Source organism: Hypanus sabinus, chromosome 5, assembly GCF_030144855.1.
Source record: "Hypanus sabinus isolate sHypSab1 chromosome 5, sHypSab1.hap1, whole genome shotgun sequence".
Taxonomy (NCBI): Eukaryota; Metazoa; Chordata; class Chondrichthyes; order Myliobatiformes; family Dasyatidae; genus Hypanus; species Hypanus sabinus.
The window spans coordinates 2,276,294-2,294,786 of NC_082710.1; the positions used below are offsets into that span (position 1 = coordinate 2,276,294).

Here is an 18,493-nt window from a genome sequence, read left to right on the forward strand (position 1 = left end):
CTTTCTCTGACCCTTAGATTACAAACCAATGGCATTTCTAATGAAAAGTTGTTTTAAATTTGCTTACTTTACCCATCACTTGCTGTATATATCTTCTCGTTATTCAATCTGTTATGATCTGTCATTATTCTCCATACTTCTACCTAATCTTTTAACTTCCTATAATACAAGAATATCCTCCATAATTAGTTTAAAAAATACAGTTTAAATGTAGTCATGTCAATGACGACTTCAACTTTTCACATGTCATTTATGTAGGTGCCTTGTCTTTAAATTATCTAAGAATAGCAGTTCTGAATACCAAAAGTTCAGAAGGAATTCAGATGCCCTCTTGTAGAATATTTGCCAGTCAGTATGTATCTTCATAGAAAACAGTTCCAATTAAGAACCATGGCAAAACTCAAGGCCAAATTGGCTACAATCATATTCTGAGTTTTGCTCCCATCAGAGATGGTACTGTGGAACTGAGAGGATTAGAAAAATGGAAAATTAAATTAACTAATTTAAGACATGAAAAAGCCCATATACTAATCTGAAGGGAATGATTAATTTGACAACTCTAGGCTTTATTTTAGGCATTAACATTCTCAACGCTGTCTTAGCACACAGTCAGACGATGTTGAGCATGTTAATGCCCAGTACAAAGTACAGTGGATTCTGGTGAACTGGGACATGTCAGGCCAGTACATTTTGGCCCAATTAAGCGGCTGCCCCAGTTAGCCAAAGTTTCAAGGAAATAGTTAAAAGGTATAAAAAAAGATTATCTCCTGTTTAACTGAGTAACAAATTTTCCAGAAAGTGACCTGAGTTGAGAAGTTTTTCAATAATTGCGAAGTTCTTAAATGAAATACAGAACAATATCAATACTACTACAGGACTATAAAACTGTATATTAGTTCCCAATAGTTAGCGATGGAGGAATTCAGTGTATGCTACCATATTCTTTTGATTGGCTGTAAATGAACAGAGTCTGAGATAATTGATGGTCTTCATACAATTTTATCAACAATTGCATCCTCCAAATCTTCATTTTCATTATAACATTAAGATGATTGTCGATACCTTAAGATTCTTCATGGTTCCTAACTTACGGAGGTAGTGAAACCATTTCATTTGCACTTCTGGCCATTTTTGCCATCTCGAAGCCTGAATGTTTTGAGAAAAAATTAACAGAACTTTCAAAACCAGGATTAATCGTAGAGGGTTCAATTATCCTAAAAACTTGCCTCTATTTCCTGAGGGAATTCTTTGGAAATAGGGGATCAGTTATCTTTTACAGAGTAGGTACAGAGAAGCAGGACATATCTCCAAGTTTCATTTCCTAGTGGGGCTAATATTTTCTATTGTATTGATTCAAATATTATTGTATGTCTGTGCCCTGGATTTGTGAATGGATTTAACAAAGGGAAATAGCACTAGTCAGGCATCATAATCCATTATCTTTTGCCGTCACAACTTGATTTTCCATCCTGATTTACTTAGATAACCACTTATGTTATTTAGGTGCTTTAGAGTAATTCGGTCTACAGGATTTGGAAGTTTTATGAAACGTGAAGAGTTAAAATTTGCCTAAGCATGTTGTCAATGATCTGATTTAAGAGTTTCGTTGAGAAGGTGAAGTATTTAAGTGACTTTCCATTAGAGAGTAGCCACAGTCCCCTTGAGACAACTAATTTGTTCAGAGGCGGCTGTAACAATCCTCAGCATCTTGGGTATATATTATTATAATGATACAACTGCATAGACCCTGATTAATATTATTAATCCTCGTTAATTCCACTCAACAATTCAGGAATAGCTTCCTCCCATCAACATTACCTCACTACTTCGTTTTCTCTTATCACACTATTCTGTGCTGTAATTCATACTTTTTATTGTTATAATGTTGCTATGTACTGATGCTGTAAAAAACAAATTTCATGATATATGCCAATGATGTTTCTTGCTTCTGATTTTGATTCTAATTCTTCTGCCATCCAATTTCTGAATGGACCTTGAACCCATGACTAGTCATTTTCTTCTCCAAAAGGATAATTTCAGTTTATGGAACTTATTTCAGACCTCATTTGTTTTTACTCGGGTTTGAGTTAGACTTATAACAGAGATCCATGTTATAAAATAATTAATTTTATGAATGTTTAAGTGGGTTTGAAAAGTGTAAAGTATTGGTGGAATTAAATGTGTGTATTATGTGCATAGTTTAATGAGTTGCAAGGGATAAACATCAAATTTAAATTCTTTCAATGGCAACATCGAGTCTCCTTGCATTGTGTTTAGTAGCCTCACTAATAAACGTACTTTGACATTGTAATTGGGAATGGCTCTAGGCCTCTGTGCGTCTGCCTCATTTACCTTAATGGAACCCAGAAGAATATAAATGGGAATTTCCGAGCTTAACGAATTAGCTAGTATTTAAGTGGAATCAACAGTACAAGCCAGAACATTGAAAATGCCCATTGATTAACACCATAATCACCTTGTACCTTTGTAAGTTGATTTGTTGCAATTAGCTTCACAAATATCAGATATAATTTAGCAAAACTTCCTTGGTTCCTTACAGTCTTTGTTCCTCTGTTAAGCCAGAATTCATTCAGGGGCATGATATCTGCAGGGAACTCTTTTCATGTCATTTGAAATCAGAGGTCACTTTATAGAACTTGAGCTACCCACTGGAATTTGACGTATGTGTCATTAAATCAAAAGCTGCTAGAGCCTTACTTTAAACTTATTGCTAAAGGAAAGGAGAAACAACTGACTGGTACAACTCGCTTATCAGTCTCCCTGCTGAAATATGCCTCTGGCCAAATTCTGGCAATACTTTTCAAGTGATCAGGGTGGTGGGGAGCAAACTATTGTACTAGGCATATCATATGGTTCAACTGCGATAACTAACACAAGAATTGTTTAAGTTGACATTAGTCAAAACATTCAATGCTTTTTCAGGATTTTTGTATCTATAAATTGCCCCATATTAGTAAATGATGTAGAGGAATAATTCTAAAGGATAATTGATGGACTCAATGGCCTAACTCTACTCCTACATCTTCTGGTCTAAAGCAGGTGTACCCAACCCTTTTATGCAGTGAGCCCCTACCATGGACCCCAGGTTGCGAACCCCTGGAGAAAGGATATAGTTGCCAGTGCTAATTATTGTTTTAAAACTTATCTGTATAAAGATTATTAATGAAAATAATTTGGATGTAACCTATTTGGCCCATATATTAAAAGGATCAGCTTTCTCAAGAACCTAGTTTATTCACCATATACATTTACATATAGGCATTAGGAATTTGTTATGTTGACAAAAAACAAAATTCAACAATTATACAGAATAAAGAATTATATAGAAATAAATTTAGAAATACAAATATGGAATAAATGGTCATAAATATTAGCATACATATTTCATGTAAGCAGCATTATGAAGAGTGGTTTAAAGTGCTTGCAGTCCAGTAACTGATCTAATGGATAGAGGGGATGGGGATAATTAGAATGGTTGATCAGATGAACTGCCTGGGGGATAAAACTTTGTAGATAGCCTGATAGCCCTATAGGGCTTTCCAGAAGGGAGCTTTTGAAAAAGGCAATAACCAGGTAAAGCTCCAAAAATTATCTGAATTGATATTCTCAATACTGTCGTCATATGAAGCAGTGGGAGCATTAATGATATTTTGTATTGGCATAGAAATTCCTATGGCAATTCTTGTAAAAAAAAGTATAAAGAATATCTGAAGTAATTGTAAATTAACCGAACAATTGGTTCAGTTAAAGATGATTAAGCCTTTGTTCTTGCATGGCTGAAAGAAGGTTATAGCTGTGAGCTTAATGCACACTGTATCAAAAGGACAGGCAGGAAGGCAGAGGGAACGGTGTTACTCTGTTGTAAAAAATGAAATCAAATCATTAGAAAGAGGTGACATAGGGTCAGAAGGTGTTGAATCATTGTGGATAGAGCTAAGGAATTGCAAGGGTAAAAAGACCCTAATGGGAGTTTTATATAGACAAACAGTTGTGAGGATGTGACTTACAAGTTACAGCAGGAGATAGAAAATGCATGCCACAAGGACAATGTCACAGTAGTCATGGGGGAATTCAAAATGCAGGTTGATTTGGAAAATCAGGTTGGTGCTGGATTCTAGGAGGGGGAGTTTCTAGATTGCCAACAAGATGGTTTTTTTAGAGCAGCTCATGATTGAGCCCACTAGGGGATCAGCTATTCTGGATTGTGTGTTGTGCAGTGAACCAGAATTGATTAGGGACCCTAAGGTAAAAGAACCCTGAGGGGCAAGTGATCATAATATGATCAAATTCACCCCGAAGTATGAGCAGGAGAAGCTAAAGTCAAATGTAAAGGGAAGTACAGTGGCATAAAGGGAATTACAGAGGCTTCTGAGAAGAGTTGGCCAGAATTGATTGGAAAAGAAAACTGGCAGGGATGATGACAGACTAGCAATGCCTAGACTTTCTGGAAGCAATTCAGAAAGCACAGGATATATACATCCAACAGAGGAAGGAGTATTCTACAGGCAAGATGACAACCATGGTTAACAAGAGAAGTCAAAGTCAACATAAAAACCAAAAAGAGGGTATATAATAGAGCAAAAATTAGTGGGAAGTTAGAGGTTTAGGTAACTTTTAAAAACCAATAGAAGGCAACTAAAAAAGTTGTTAAGAATGTAAAGATGGAATATAAAGGTAGGCTAGCCAATAATATTAAAGAGGATACCAAAACTTTCTTCAGATACATAAAGAGAGGTTAGAGTGGATATTGGACCACTGGAAAATGATGCTGGAAAGGTAGTAATGGGGGACAAAGAAATGGTGGAAGAACTAATTAAGTATTTTATGTCGGTCTTCATGGTGAGAGACTCTAGTACTGTGGTGGAAGGTCCAGGTGTCGGGGGGCATGGAGCGTGTGAAGTTACCATTACTAGGGAGAAGGTTCTCGGGAAACTGAAAGGTCTGAAGTCACCTAGACCAAATGGGGTACGCCGCAGAGTTTTTAAAGATCTGACTGAAGAAATTGTGGAGGCATTAGTAATGATCTTTCAAGAATCACTAATTCTGGACTGGTTCTGGTTCCAGAAGACTGGAAAATTGCAAATGTCACTCCACTCTTCAAGAAGGCAGAGAGGCAGAAGAAAGGAAACTACAAGCCAGTTAGCCTGACCTCAGTGGTTGGCAAGATATTGGAGTCGATTGTTAAGGAAGAGGTCTAGGGGTACCTGGAGGCATCTGATGAAATAGGCCATAGTCAGCTTGCTTTTCTCAAAGGAAAATCTTGCATTACAAATCTGATGGGATTCTTTGAAGTAATAAAAAGCAGGACAGACAAAGGAGAATCAGCTGATGTTGTGTACTTGAATTTTCAAAAGGCCTTTGACAAGGTTCCATACATGAGGCTGCTGAACAAGCTATGAGTCTATGGTATTACAGAAAACATTCTAGCATGGATAAAGCAGAGGCTGACTGGCAGGATGCAAAGAATAGGAATAAAAAAAGCTTTTTCTGATTGGCTGCCAGTGACTGGTGGTCCACAGGGATCTGTGTTGGGACCAATTATTCTTACATTATCTGTCAATGATTTAGATGATGGAATTGATGGCTTTGTTGCAAAATTTGCAAATGATATAAAGATAGGTGGAGGGCAGGTTCTTTTGAAGAAGTAGGGAGGCTACAGAAGGACTTAGACAGATTTAAGAGAATGGGCAGAGAAAGGGTAAATGGAATACAGTGTCGGGAAGTGTATGGTCATGTAATTTGGTAGAAGAAATGAGAGGGTTGACTATTTTCTAAATGGAGAGAAAATACAAAAAAATGAGGTGTAAAAAGGGACTTGGGAGTCCTGGTGATGGATTCCCTGAATATTAATTTTCAGGTTGAGTCTGTGGTGAGGAAGGCAAAAGCTATGTTAGCATTCATTTCAAGAGGACTAGAATATAAAAGCAAGGGTGTAATGTTGAGACTATAAAGCACTGTTGAGGCCTCACTTATGAGTATTGTAAACAGTTATGAACCACTTTTCTTCGAAAGGATGTGCTGAAACTGGAAAGTGATTTTAGGATTGAATGGCTTGTCATAGGAAGAGTGTTTGATAACTCTGATCCTGTATTCGCTGGAATTCAGAAGAATGAGGGGTGACCTCATTGAAACCTATTGAATGTTGAAGGGACTTGATAGAGTGAATGTGGAGAGGATGTTTCTTATGATGGGAGAGTCTAAGACCAGAGGACACAGCCTCAGAATGGGTGGGCAAACTTTTAGAATGGAGATGAGGATGAATTTCTTTAGCCAGGGAGCAGTGAATCTGTATAATAAAAGCAGAGGTTGACAGAATCTTGATTGGTCAGAGAAGAAAACAGGAGATGGGCTGAGAGGACAATTGGATCAGCAATGATGAAATGGTGGAGCAGACTTGATGGGCCAAATGGCTTAATTCTGCTCTAATATCTTATGGTTTTATGGCACTGAAATAGGAAAAAAAACAGCAAAACACACACACACACAACACTGGAGGAACTCAGCAGGTCAGGCAGCATCTATGGAAAGGAATAAGGGGCTGACATTTCAGGCCAAACAATAGACTCTGTTAAAAAAATTAAATCTTTGCTCTTATGTGGCATAGTAATAGAAATGGCAGCAAAACACACACAAGGTGCTGGAGGAACTCTGCAGGTCAGACAGTGTCTGTGGGAAGGAATAAAGAGACCCTTCATCAGGATTAATTTCCATAGATGCTGCCTGACCCACTGAGTTCCACCACCATTTTGTGAGGATTACTTTGGATTTCCAGCATCTATAGAATCTCCTGTGTTTAAAAGCAGAATACAGATAAAGTGGAGCAATTGATGCTAGAAAAGCAAAACTGACTGTTCACTGTATTACTTTCCAGTCGTGGTTTAGATCCTTTCACAACCTCAGAGACATAGGATTCATCCAGATAAAGGTGGTCAAGGCAGAAGGCTTAATGGTGGCTGATGTCACAGGTAAGGAGAGGTCATTTTGTGCTTGTTCTGATATAAGAAGATTACAGAGAATTTTTTTCTTTAGCTTTGCCCATGCATGTTATATTGCTTGAAGTATTCACACAAATTTGAATAAATTCAAATTAAATTTGCATTGCATAGTTTTCTAAAGTATAATCCTAGAAATTTCCAAATTTAGTCAACTTAGTTTGAGAGTGTGTACTACAATGTTTTTTTAAAAACAGCGACAGTTTCATATGCAGTCTTATTTCTTTGAACTGCTTGTGTTTCTATATGTATTAAAGGTTAAAGAATGGTCCACGAGTAATTCCCACTCAAGTGTTTATTTGAAGCAAGAGACGATTTAGTGCCATCAGCAAATAATGAAATACTGTACTCGCTGGATTTAAGAATGAGGGGAGCTCTCATGGAACCTTACCAAATATTGAAACACCAAACTCGAGTGGATGTGGAGAGGATGTTTCCCATAATGGGTCAATCTAGGACCAGGGGGCACAGTCTCAGAATAGAGGGGTGTTCATCTGAGGGGCACAGCCTCAGAACAGTGAAGAGGAGGAATTTCTTTAGCCAGAGAGTGAAGAATCTGTGGAATTTGTTGCCACAGATAGCTGTGGAGGTAGTCATTGGGTATCTTTAAGGCAGAGGTTGATATGTTCCTGATTAGTCACGGTGTCAAAGTTATGGGGAAAAGGAGGGAGAATGGGGTTGAGAGTGATAATCAATCAGCCATGATGGAATGGTGGAGCAGACTTGATGGGCCGAATGGCCTAATTTGGCTTCTATGTCTTATCATCTTAATTGCCTCTGAATCCTCCATTACATGTAACAGAGCTAAAAATGTCGATGGGCAATGTAGGAAAAAATGCAACTGGTATGTAGTGCCACGTCAGGTTTAGGATATAATTTTCCAAGATTTTGAAACTTTTCAGTGGATGAAAATTCTCTTGCACATTGGTAACATTAGCTGAGTGACTCTAGAAAGAAGAAATCCAAAATTACCTAGCAGACAACTGAAAAATTGTCTTTAAGCAGTAACTGATGTCATCACATGGATGGTAAAATTACTTTTGGAACATAGGCTGTGCTTTAAATGGAGCTGTATTGTTTCCAATTTATGTTTGTAGTACTTCATTCTAGTAATTATTCTAGACATTTTCTTTGTGATGGTTTTAGTTACAGGAACCCAAAACCTATTAGCCCATTGAAACCCCTTTTCATTGGGAGTGTCTGGAAAAGCAGCTCGTTAGCTCCTCGCTAACAGCTGTTAGAAAGGAGAAACCCACCTTTCTCAGGCTCTGTCAGGCTAGGATGTATACAACTTTGGTCCCACTAAACCCCTGAAGTTGGAATGTCTCACCTCCACCCCAAACCCCAGTCTGTGTGAACACTGTGTGACTTATTGCAACCCCCTTGCAATCACCCCTCGGTAAGAAATAACAGATCATACACTGCATGCAGTTATAAAGAGGTGTATTTACGAATGTTAAGCAAACAGTTATAAAGGAAAAAGCAGGGCCCATTATACTTAAACAGTCACATGTGCACAGTGGAGCTGAGATCTTCCAGAAGCCGTTGTTTTCGATGCACCGACTGCTATTCACTGCTTCCTGGTGAAAGTTCCCCTCTTGGGCTCCACTGGTTCGCACATTCCCGCTGGACTGAATCCTACGGCAAGTTCTCTCCATCTCCCGCTGAAAAAGACCTTGACCCACCTCGGTGTTCGTCACAAAAACCGCTCCCCCAGAGTTCTCTAGAATCTTCTTCCAGTTCCACTCTCCTGATTGGATGACACACATTCCTAAGCATCCCTTATCTTTAACGGTAATCCAAACCACTGCCAGCAGAACACACTGCTTCCTCAGAAAGACTACTACATGAAAAACCCTACAACATTAGCAGTAAAATCTTTACCAGGGCGTTGCACAATCAATCAAGGTCCTGCTTAAATGTCTAACTGTCCAGTTCACAAATATAAATAGTAAATCACAGATCAGCCACTTGTTAAGTCTTTCATGATTGTTAGAATTGAAGAAACAGATCTTGCTGAAAGTGGAGTCTCACCTTTATGCAAAGAACCACTCATGTCAATCAGATTATCGCAAATAAATAATAGTTATTTGATCCAAGATCTTTGGCTCAAGAAAGTACCGGTGATTTTGTTAGATGCTTTGCAGATAACCAACAAAACTACTAATTATTGTACTAAATGTACTTTTTCTGGACTACAGTCACTGCTGTCTGTAATTTTCCTTTGGGAGTTGTGCTTTTGAACCATCTAAACGACCTGGCGTTTTTGCAGTATCCAGAAGGATTCAGTAAACTACACTCCCCATGTCGGCCATTGCTGGATGGGACGTCAGGGCAGATTGAAGCGGCAGGTCTAGGCATCAGAGCAAAAAGCAAACTGATCATCAGCTGATTTCAGCACTGAGCCGGATTAAAAAGATTAAGATTTCAAGGCTAAGGGTGGAGGTTGAACCTGTGTTCAGCTCACTACTCTACTTTATCCAGGATTCCCACCCGAGCCTGTACAGTTTCCCGGCGTCTGACCCGTCTCCCACTCTTGTTGATACCACCTTTGGGTGCAAGGTTGACTGGGTGCACGCGCCTCACCATTGAACTGGGCCCGTGGGGGGATGCTGCTGTTCATGTTTTGTGTGTTATTAGTTTAGTTTTTCAGTTGTGTGCACAATTTGTTCTTTATTCACACATTGGCTGCTTGAGGGTCTTTCTGGGGGGGGGGGGGGTCCTGGGTTCCATTGCATTTCTTTGTTCTCTGGCTGCCTGCAAGATGAATCTCACCATCGTGTACAGTAAGCAACTTTGATAATAAATGCACTTTGAACTTTAAACCTTCATCACCCCTTAGCATGAATGATCCTATAACAAGATCATAAACAGCAGAGCAGAATTTGGCCATTCAGCCCATCGAATCTGCTCCACCATTTCATCAGGGCTGATTTATTATCTTTCATATCCCATTCCCCTGCCTTCTCCGTATAATCTTTGACACCCTGACTACTGGAGAACCTATCAACCTCCACCATAAATATACCCAAAGACTTGGCCTCCACAGCCATCTGATTCACCACCCTCAGGCTAAAGAAACCCCTCCTCATCTCTGGTCTAAATGGACATGATTCTATTCTGAGGGATGTGCCCTCTGGTCCCAGACTCTCTCACTATAGGAAATATGCTTTCCAGATCCACTCTATCCAGGCATTTCAATATTCAGTAGGTTTCAAAGAGAACCCCCCTCGTTCTTCTAAACTCCAGTGAGTAAAGGCATGTTGGAATGGTGGAGCTATCTTGATGGGCCAAATGGCCTAATTTGTTTCTATGTCTTATGGCATTATTGTTTCAGTATTCCAAATGTCTGTTCTATCACATTTCTTGTGGTAGATTGTGAAAATGAGTTTGAGCCTTATCATCAGTAGGCAGCCATTGTCTATATTTTATAATTGAAACCTGGTGGACTGTCACAAACTAAAGACACTCTGTGATACTGGTCAGTGTCCTGCATAATGTCACACATTAACAAATTCAAAAATTCAAAGTAAATTTATTATCAAGGTACATATATGTCACCACAGACAACCCCGAGCTCCCTTTTCTTGTGGCCATTCACAGTAAACATGAGAAAAATAATAGAATAAATGAAAAACTACACAGAAACAAAGATGGACAAAAAACAAACGGGCAAAAGACAACAAAGTGTGCAAATACAAAAAGGAAACAAATAATAATGATAAATAAATGTGGCATTTATTTTAAAAAATGTCAGTTCCAGTTTTAAAAAGGGAGTGGGCCTGTTGGGACTCGTCTACGGAGCAGGAGAGAGGAGGCCCAGTGAAGGTCAGCCACTGGACAACAGTGTTATAAATACACTGCTGATGTCAGAGAATTCCAGATAACTGCTTAATTTCTAAAGAATCATTGCATTTCTGCCAATCATCAGTACCCTCCCTGGTCACCTTGCCTGCGCCCATTGCCTGTCGTTGCTGCATCTGCTGTCAAGTTTCAAGGTTCTAGTTTGTATAATGTCATTTCCAGTGCACAGGTGTAAAGGAAAACAAAATAATTGCTATTCTCTATCCAACGTGTGGAAACACACATGTTTGGAATGAGCTTCCCGTAGAAGTAGTAGAGGTCAGTTCAGTATATGGACAGGAAAGGAGTGGAGGGTTATGTGCTGAGTGCAGGTAGGTGGGACTAGGTGAGATTAAGAGTTCGGCACGGACTATGAGGGCTGAAATGGCCTGTTTCCGTGCTGTGATTGTTATATGGTTATATGGTTAATGTAATACAAAAAAAGATAAATAACACAATAATAATAATAAACACAATAGATAAAAATACATAAGATACCTTATACAGTATGTATAGATTGTCCATAAATTGACTCTATGATGTACATAAGGTGACTCGCATTTCCTCCAACACATTTCCCGTTGCTTCTTCTCCGCCATGTCTGTAGGCTGGGCGTACACCAATTCAAAATAGATGAACCAAATCATCAAATCTACCTGCTGACATGTGAAAATGTTTGAAATGCATTTCCTCCTCCATGTCTCTCACGAAGAAACTCACCACAGTGGCATAGAAACCCCACCGCCAACGAGCGTTTTGGCGCACACCAACGCATGCTCGCTATGGCGTGGAGCCTACGCAGAAGTGAAAATCAGGGCTACGGCATTGGCTACACTGTAGCCCATACACACAAGTATAAATCAGCCTTCAGTGGGTGGAGGTGTTGATCAGCTTGTTGGTCAATCTTCTCACTAGAAAATTCTGGCGAGGTAATTTCTTCCTGTGTATAGTGAATGCCTACTTCCTCCCTTTCAGAGCAAACTACCAGTGTGAGCTCTGATCCCTTCCTTCTTCATGTACCAAGGGTGTCCAGGCCTTCCCCCACCTCTCTCCTCAACATAAGAAGTCACTCCAATTCTTTCCATCTCCTCCTGTCTCCATCTTCCCTGTCCCTAGTGCTAGAGCACTACTATTGCCAAAAATTGGGCCTGTGGCCTTGGAAGAGGAAAACCAAGTGGTACATTGATGAACAAGACAATTTGTCTACCTGGATGTGACATTGACTGCTCACCTTTCTCCATTCCAGCACAGCTGTGCAGGAACACAGACATCATCTTCTGATAGAGGAATGGCCAGGCTGGATGGCTGGGGTGGTATCCACTAAAGTTTAATTTATGTTTTGATTTAGAGACACAGCCAGTGGCAAGCCCTTCTGGCCCAGCAACCCATGCCATGCTACTACACCCCAAGTGACCACTAACCCGCATGTCTTTGGAATGTGGGAGGAAACCCACGCGGTCACAGGGAGAACCTACAACCAGTGTGGGAATTGAACGCTTGTCACTAGCACTGTAGGGTGGTGCACAGACTGTTGCACTGCCTTGCCATTCCGAGAATAAGAATAGAGATGACATGACTGAAACATGTGAGATCCTGATGGCTTTGACAGTGATGATGTGGAGAGGATATTTCCTCTTGTAACAGAGTCAAGAACTAGGCGCCTTTGCTTAAAAATGAAGGGTTAACTATTGAAGAAAAAAAACGGGTGATATTGTTTCTTCTTTCAGAGGTGAGTTAGTGTTAAGAACTCCCTTCTTCATAGGATGGTGGAAGAAGAGCAAATATTCTTAAGGCAGAGGCAGATGAGGGTCCACCCTCAAGGACCCCATCACCCAGGATGTGTCATCTTCTCACTGCTCCCATCAAGGAGGAGATGTGCCATGGGGAGCATTCTTACTGTTGCATCACCGTCTGATATGGAGGGGCCACCACACAGGATCGGAAAAAGCTGCAGAAAGTTGTAAACTCAGCTAGCTCCATCATGGGCACTGGCTCCCCAGCACTGAGGACACCTTCAAAAGGTGATGCCTCAAGAAGGCAGCATCCATCATTAAGGGCCCCAATTCCATCAGAATTCTGAATGGACAGGTAAGCCCATGAACACTAACTCACACAAACACGAGAAAATCTGCAGGTGCTAGAAATTCAAGCAACACAAACAAAATGCTGGTGGAACGCAGCAGGCCAGGGAGCATCTATAGGGAGAAGCACTGTTGATGTTTCGGACTGAGACCCTTCGTAAGGACTACCTCACCATTTTTCCCTCTTTTTGCACTGCTTATTTAATTTAATTTTTTGATATGTACTTTTTGTAATTTATAGTTTTTATTAATATGCATTGGAATGTACTGCTGCCACAAAACAACAAATTTCATGACATCTGCCAGTGATATTCCATCTGATTCTGATAGATGCATAATAAGAAAGGAAATAAATGGTTATGACAGTGAGGAGTTGAGATCGGACATGACTTATTAAATGTGGAGCAGGCTTGAGGGGCCAAATCGCCTACTCCTGCTCCTAATCTGTATAATAATCTGTGAGCCAGGACCCTAAATGTGTGCCACCAGTACCATCGGGGGGGAATAATTCTTATAGCGATTTCTGGCAAGGTATGCACCCATAGTGCTAGAAGATATGTGATCGCATTCCACTGGTGGTAGCTTTCTTGCCTGCAAGAAGAACCTGGTGTGGACACTTGCAAGGCAAACAGATCCAGAGTCAGACAATCTCAAGCTGGACCAGCGACCAAGAACCAATCTCACAAGATATTGTTGGGTATCTGCCAACCATCAATTCACCAGCCACAGAGCTGACCACAGTATTTGAAATCCTGAACCAATCAGGGCTAATCAGGAAGGAACTTCATCGAGAAACAATTGTGGTAGTCATGGATCAAGCACTCTGTGCAAAAGCCACTGAAATTGCCTGGAAGCACAAAGAGCTCTTCTTCAACATTCTTCTCAGGCTGGGGACATTCCATACCATATGTAATGCCTGAACCATCCCAGGAAAGCGATTTTGGGATGCTGGTCTAAAGGACGTATGCATAGAGGCTGGAATTGTCACAGAGGGGTCCATCAATGGAGTCCTTGATGGTAAACACTACAATCATGCTGTCAGGGTCCACAAGTACATCTATGAAGCGCTAATGAGACTTGCATGGGCAGAGTTCACACTGTGGGTTGAGTACAATGTCCCGGAGAGGAGTGGGATGATCAAATCATTCTTAGACCATGTGAACGACATGCCAGTGAATCGAACCATCAGAAGTTGAACAATCTGCTGCAAAGTCCACTCTTAGCTGAGCTGATAACCCAGGAACACCTCCGTCACAACAATGGAGAGCTATCTGCGTTCTGGATAGCGTACTTTGACATGGTAGAGAATGTAGTACTCGGGCTTCTCTCATGAGGGGGACTGGGAGATGTACCTCCATGCTGTAAGAACCATGATCCCATGGTGCTTTTGCCTATGATAAGATGAATTATGCCAGGTACCTGACCTCTTACTTTGTTCAGATGATGAACCAGAGAAGAATCCTTCTGTGTATGAGGCCTACAAGATAGGCCAATTCTCAGTGCAGCTGTCAAGTAACAACCCCTTTGGGCAGATCCCTGTGGACCAGGCTATTGAAGCCACAGTGAACAAAGACACACGGACTCCCAGAGGCACATCACGGTTCAGCCTGAATGCTGGAACTATCGAGCATTACTGTGTAACAGCTGAGCACCGCGGTGCATTCCAGGGACAGTTAAGGGAGATGGTGCAAGGCAACAAATCAGAGCTTTGTCTTGTGGAGCTACAGCAGCTAAGAATCCAGAAAAATGAGGAAGCAGTTTCAGCAGTGGTTGCCTCATACATGAATGGGTCAACCCATTTGCAGAGAAGCGGGATCTCATTAGCATCTCTACGGCAAAGGCAGCCCCCAAGGACATTGTCTCCGACCTGATGAAGGCATATGAGATTGGTAAGCAATGCTATGCAACCTTCAAGGATGAGAGACCAGAGGAAGACCCACCAGCAAAGAATTTCCATGACCCAATGAAAACCAACAAGCTGAAAACATTCAGTGACATATGTAAGAAGAGAAAAGTGAAATCAAATGGGAGGGCGATCATCTTGAAAGCAAACAGGTCTTTGTTTGGACGCATCATAGTGATGGCACAAGGGCACAGTCTACGTATGGAGGATATCCTTTCTCATCCCTTTGGACCGTTGCCCTGGACCCTGTCCACACCAGAAGGATTGCTGAGAAAGACAAATAAAGCCACAACCTTGCAGAAAAATGTAGCAGTAGACGAGCCACTCCCAGGAAACTCTGCTACAGTGGTTGATGGAGTGAACTTGGTCCAAAGAGTGAAAGGTGATCAAGTTACTTTCAGAGATGTTGCCACAACAATTCTGGGTATGGCTTTGAGGGAAGGCAGTCAGAGTAGTAGAATAAATGTTGTGTTCGACACAGACAAGGAGAAATCTATCAAGAATAGTGAAAGATTTCTACAGGGTGAAGAGATTGGTCATGAGTTACAAGGTATCACAGGCACACAGATGGTGAGGCACTGGAGAAGCTTCCTGACCAAGTTAGTAACAAAAATAGTCTCATTAGCTTCATAGTCCATCAATGGAGGAAGGCAGAGTACAGAGCAAAGCTACAGGAGAAGTCTCTGTATGCAACTGTGAATGACAAATGTTACAGAATCACATCTCAAGACAGTGAGGAGGTGTCAGCTCTTCAGAGTCAACAAGAAGAAGCAGATGGCCGCCTACTTCTCCATGCTGCCCATGCCACAAGAGAGGGATACCAGTCTGTAGTGATCTGCTCAGAAGACACAGATGTCTTTATCATGTTTTTAGCATTTTGTGACAAGATTGAGGCCCCATTGTTCCAGAAGTGTGGCTTGTAGTCATCAGGAAGGTTGCTGCCACTGTTGGCATAGAAGTTTGTAGGGCTCTCATCATGCATATACAGAATGTGACGCTGTAAGCACTTTTGCAGGCAAAGGGAAGACAAGTGCCCTAAAACTCAGGACACATTCTTAGGGTTGGGTCAGGAATGGGAGCTCTCCCCAGAACTGATGGACAAACTGGAGGCATTTACATTTGGACCACCAAGCATCGACCACCAAGCTCAATGAGCTCAGGTATCACCTTTTCTGTGCCAAAAAAGGTGAAATCAGAAGTCATCAACTCCCACCATGCAAGGACTGCTTAACAAAACACGCACAGCGAACCAACTACCAGGCTGGTATATGGAGAAGATGTTTGGAGAAGGACCCACAAGTGCCAAGCCCTGCTGGCAGAGGATGGAAGATGGAGAGAGAAGAGGAGCACTGGATGGAAGGCCAGCCAGCACCCGATGCCGTCCTGGATCTACTGGCCTGTAACTGTCCAAAAAAATGTTCACTCCCAAGATGGATGTGTGTTGCAAATGGCCTCAGGTGTACTGACCTGTAGACTGGCAAGACTGTGAGATCCAGGCATCCACCTCGGAGAGTGTGGAAAGTTCAGATAAAGATGTGGAAGACGTGGAGGACTTTGAAAATTATTATGATTATTAATAGGTTATGAAAGTGTGGAAAACAAAGTATAGAAAGCAGTCTTTGAGTAAATATATTCGTTTTACAACCAAATGGAGCCTAGGTTATGGCCGTGTGGAACCCCACATTTGAATTATTATACTGTAATTCTATATGCTATGACAAATGCTTAAGATCGTTTTGATTTGATACAATGTGGAAAATATCATGACATTGATAAAACTCCAGAAATCTCTCCAAATGAGGTTTTTTACCTTTTGGGGGTGGGGTAACATTTTCTGCTGTACTGATGTTAATATAGAATATATACAAAAAGTGATTACTTATGTGAATTCCTGAATAAATTCTCTACAAATCCATGTGATTATATGTGTCCTAGGGTTTTTATTGACTTTTCCAAAATAAACAACAGACAAATATTTTTCTAAAAAGGAAATGATTCACTCTACTGAAATTGGGCACTGTACTGCAAGTGCCACCAATGACATAGTTTTCAATGCAGAATTTTATAACGACATTTGATGAAAATTGCTTGCACTTAACAAATTCACTGTGACAAATTTCAATGATGAGGGATCACTGATGACAAAATATCACTAGGTTGAATATATATGTTGTACTTTATATTGGCCACTTTACAGAAATGGTTATTTTAGGGTAGTGTTATAAAATAGATGACAGCACACATAAAGCTACCACTGGTACCAACCAACCCTACTGGCTCACGGACTATAAAAGAGTAGACTATTTGCTAAAGGAGAAAAAATCAAAAATCTGAGGTGCAAAGGGACTTGAGAATCCTTGCGAAGGATTCCCTAAAGGTTAATTTGCAGGTTGAGTCTGTGATGAGGAAGGTAAATGCAATGTTAGCATTCATTTCAAGAAGACGAGAATATAAAAGCAAGGATGTAATGTTGAAACTTTATAAAGTACTGGTGAGGCCACACTTGGATTATTGTGAGCAATTTTGTGCCCCTTATCTTAGAAAGGATGTGCTGAAACTGGAGAGAGTTCAAAGGAGGTTCATGAAAATGATCCCAGGATTGAAAAGCTTCTCATATGAAGAGAATTCATATAACTCATATTTCATAATTCCCGTATTCACTGGAATTCAGAAGAGTTGGTGGGGGGGAGTGGGGAGGAGCTTCATTGTAACCTAACACATGTCGAAAGGGCTTAATAGAGTTGATGTGGATTGGATGTTTTCTATGGTGGGAGAGTCTAAGACCAGAGGACACAGCCTCAGAATACAGGGGTATCATTTTACGACAGAGTTAAGGAGGAATTTCTTTAGCCGGAGAGTAGAGAACATGTAGAATTCTTTACCACAGGCATATTTAAGGCAGAGATTGATAGTCTCTTGAGAGGTCAGGGCTTGAAGGGATACAGGGAGAAGGTAGGAATTTGGGACTGAAAGGGATAATTGGATCAGTCATGATGAAATGGCAGAGCAGATTCAATGGGCTAAATGGCCTAATTCTTCTCCTATATTGAATAGTCTTAAGGTTGTATTTTTATTTATATGCACCATTCAGTGATAACTTGTTTAAAATCTCCAACTTAGGGTTTTTTTTCAATTCCATCAGCATTTCAAAAGTTTAATATCTTTAACTTACATATTTAATTTTATTACCGGATAATACTTTTTCCACTTTTATATGAACTGTTCATCTGAGTATTCTCACAGTGGATTGAATACCTGGAGGAGCTGGGCAAAGATTTAATTCGTGACATATACAGTAATTTAGTGTATTAAACAGGCAAATTAAATTGAGTCTAGAATTTTACGGCTGATTTCAGTATCTGAAGCCTTTGAACATTTACAGTCTTTTTCAAAGCTGCAACAATTTAGAAAGTTCCTCACTAGTTTTGTGAGGGGGAGGGGAGTAAGTAAATTTGAAAGCAACCACAGGAATGCACTGATCTTAAACAGGTCTAATCCTTGCACATGAGAGTACAGTGTACTGACTGAATCAGAACTTCACATCCCTCCCCCTTCACTCTTTTTCTGCTCTGCATTTCATCTCCCATCTTCCCCTCACTTCTCTCTGGATCCCCTCCTCCTTCATTTTCTCCCATGATTCACTCTCCTCTCCT

The 18,493-nt window shown here is 40.6% G+C and overlaps 1 protein-coding gene across 1 annotated transcript in view; it reads left to right on the plus strand.

Moving 5' to 3' along the window:
- LOC132393891 (multiple C2 and transmembrane domain-containing protein 1-like) overlaps positions 1-18,493 on the plus strand; it is a 600,107-nt gene that overhangs the window by 283,854 nt on the left and 297,760 nt on the right. Inside the window, exon 11 of the mRNA XM_059969303.1 lies at positions 6,893-6,986. Coding sequence (XP_059825286.1) covers positions 6,893-6,986 — 94 coding nt within the window. The remainder of the gene's footprint in view (positions 1-6,892; positions 6,987-18,493) is intronic.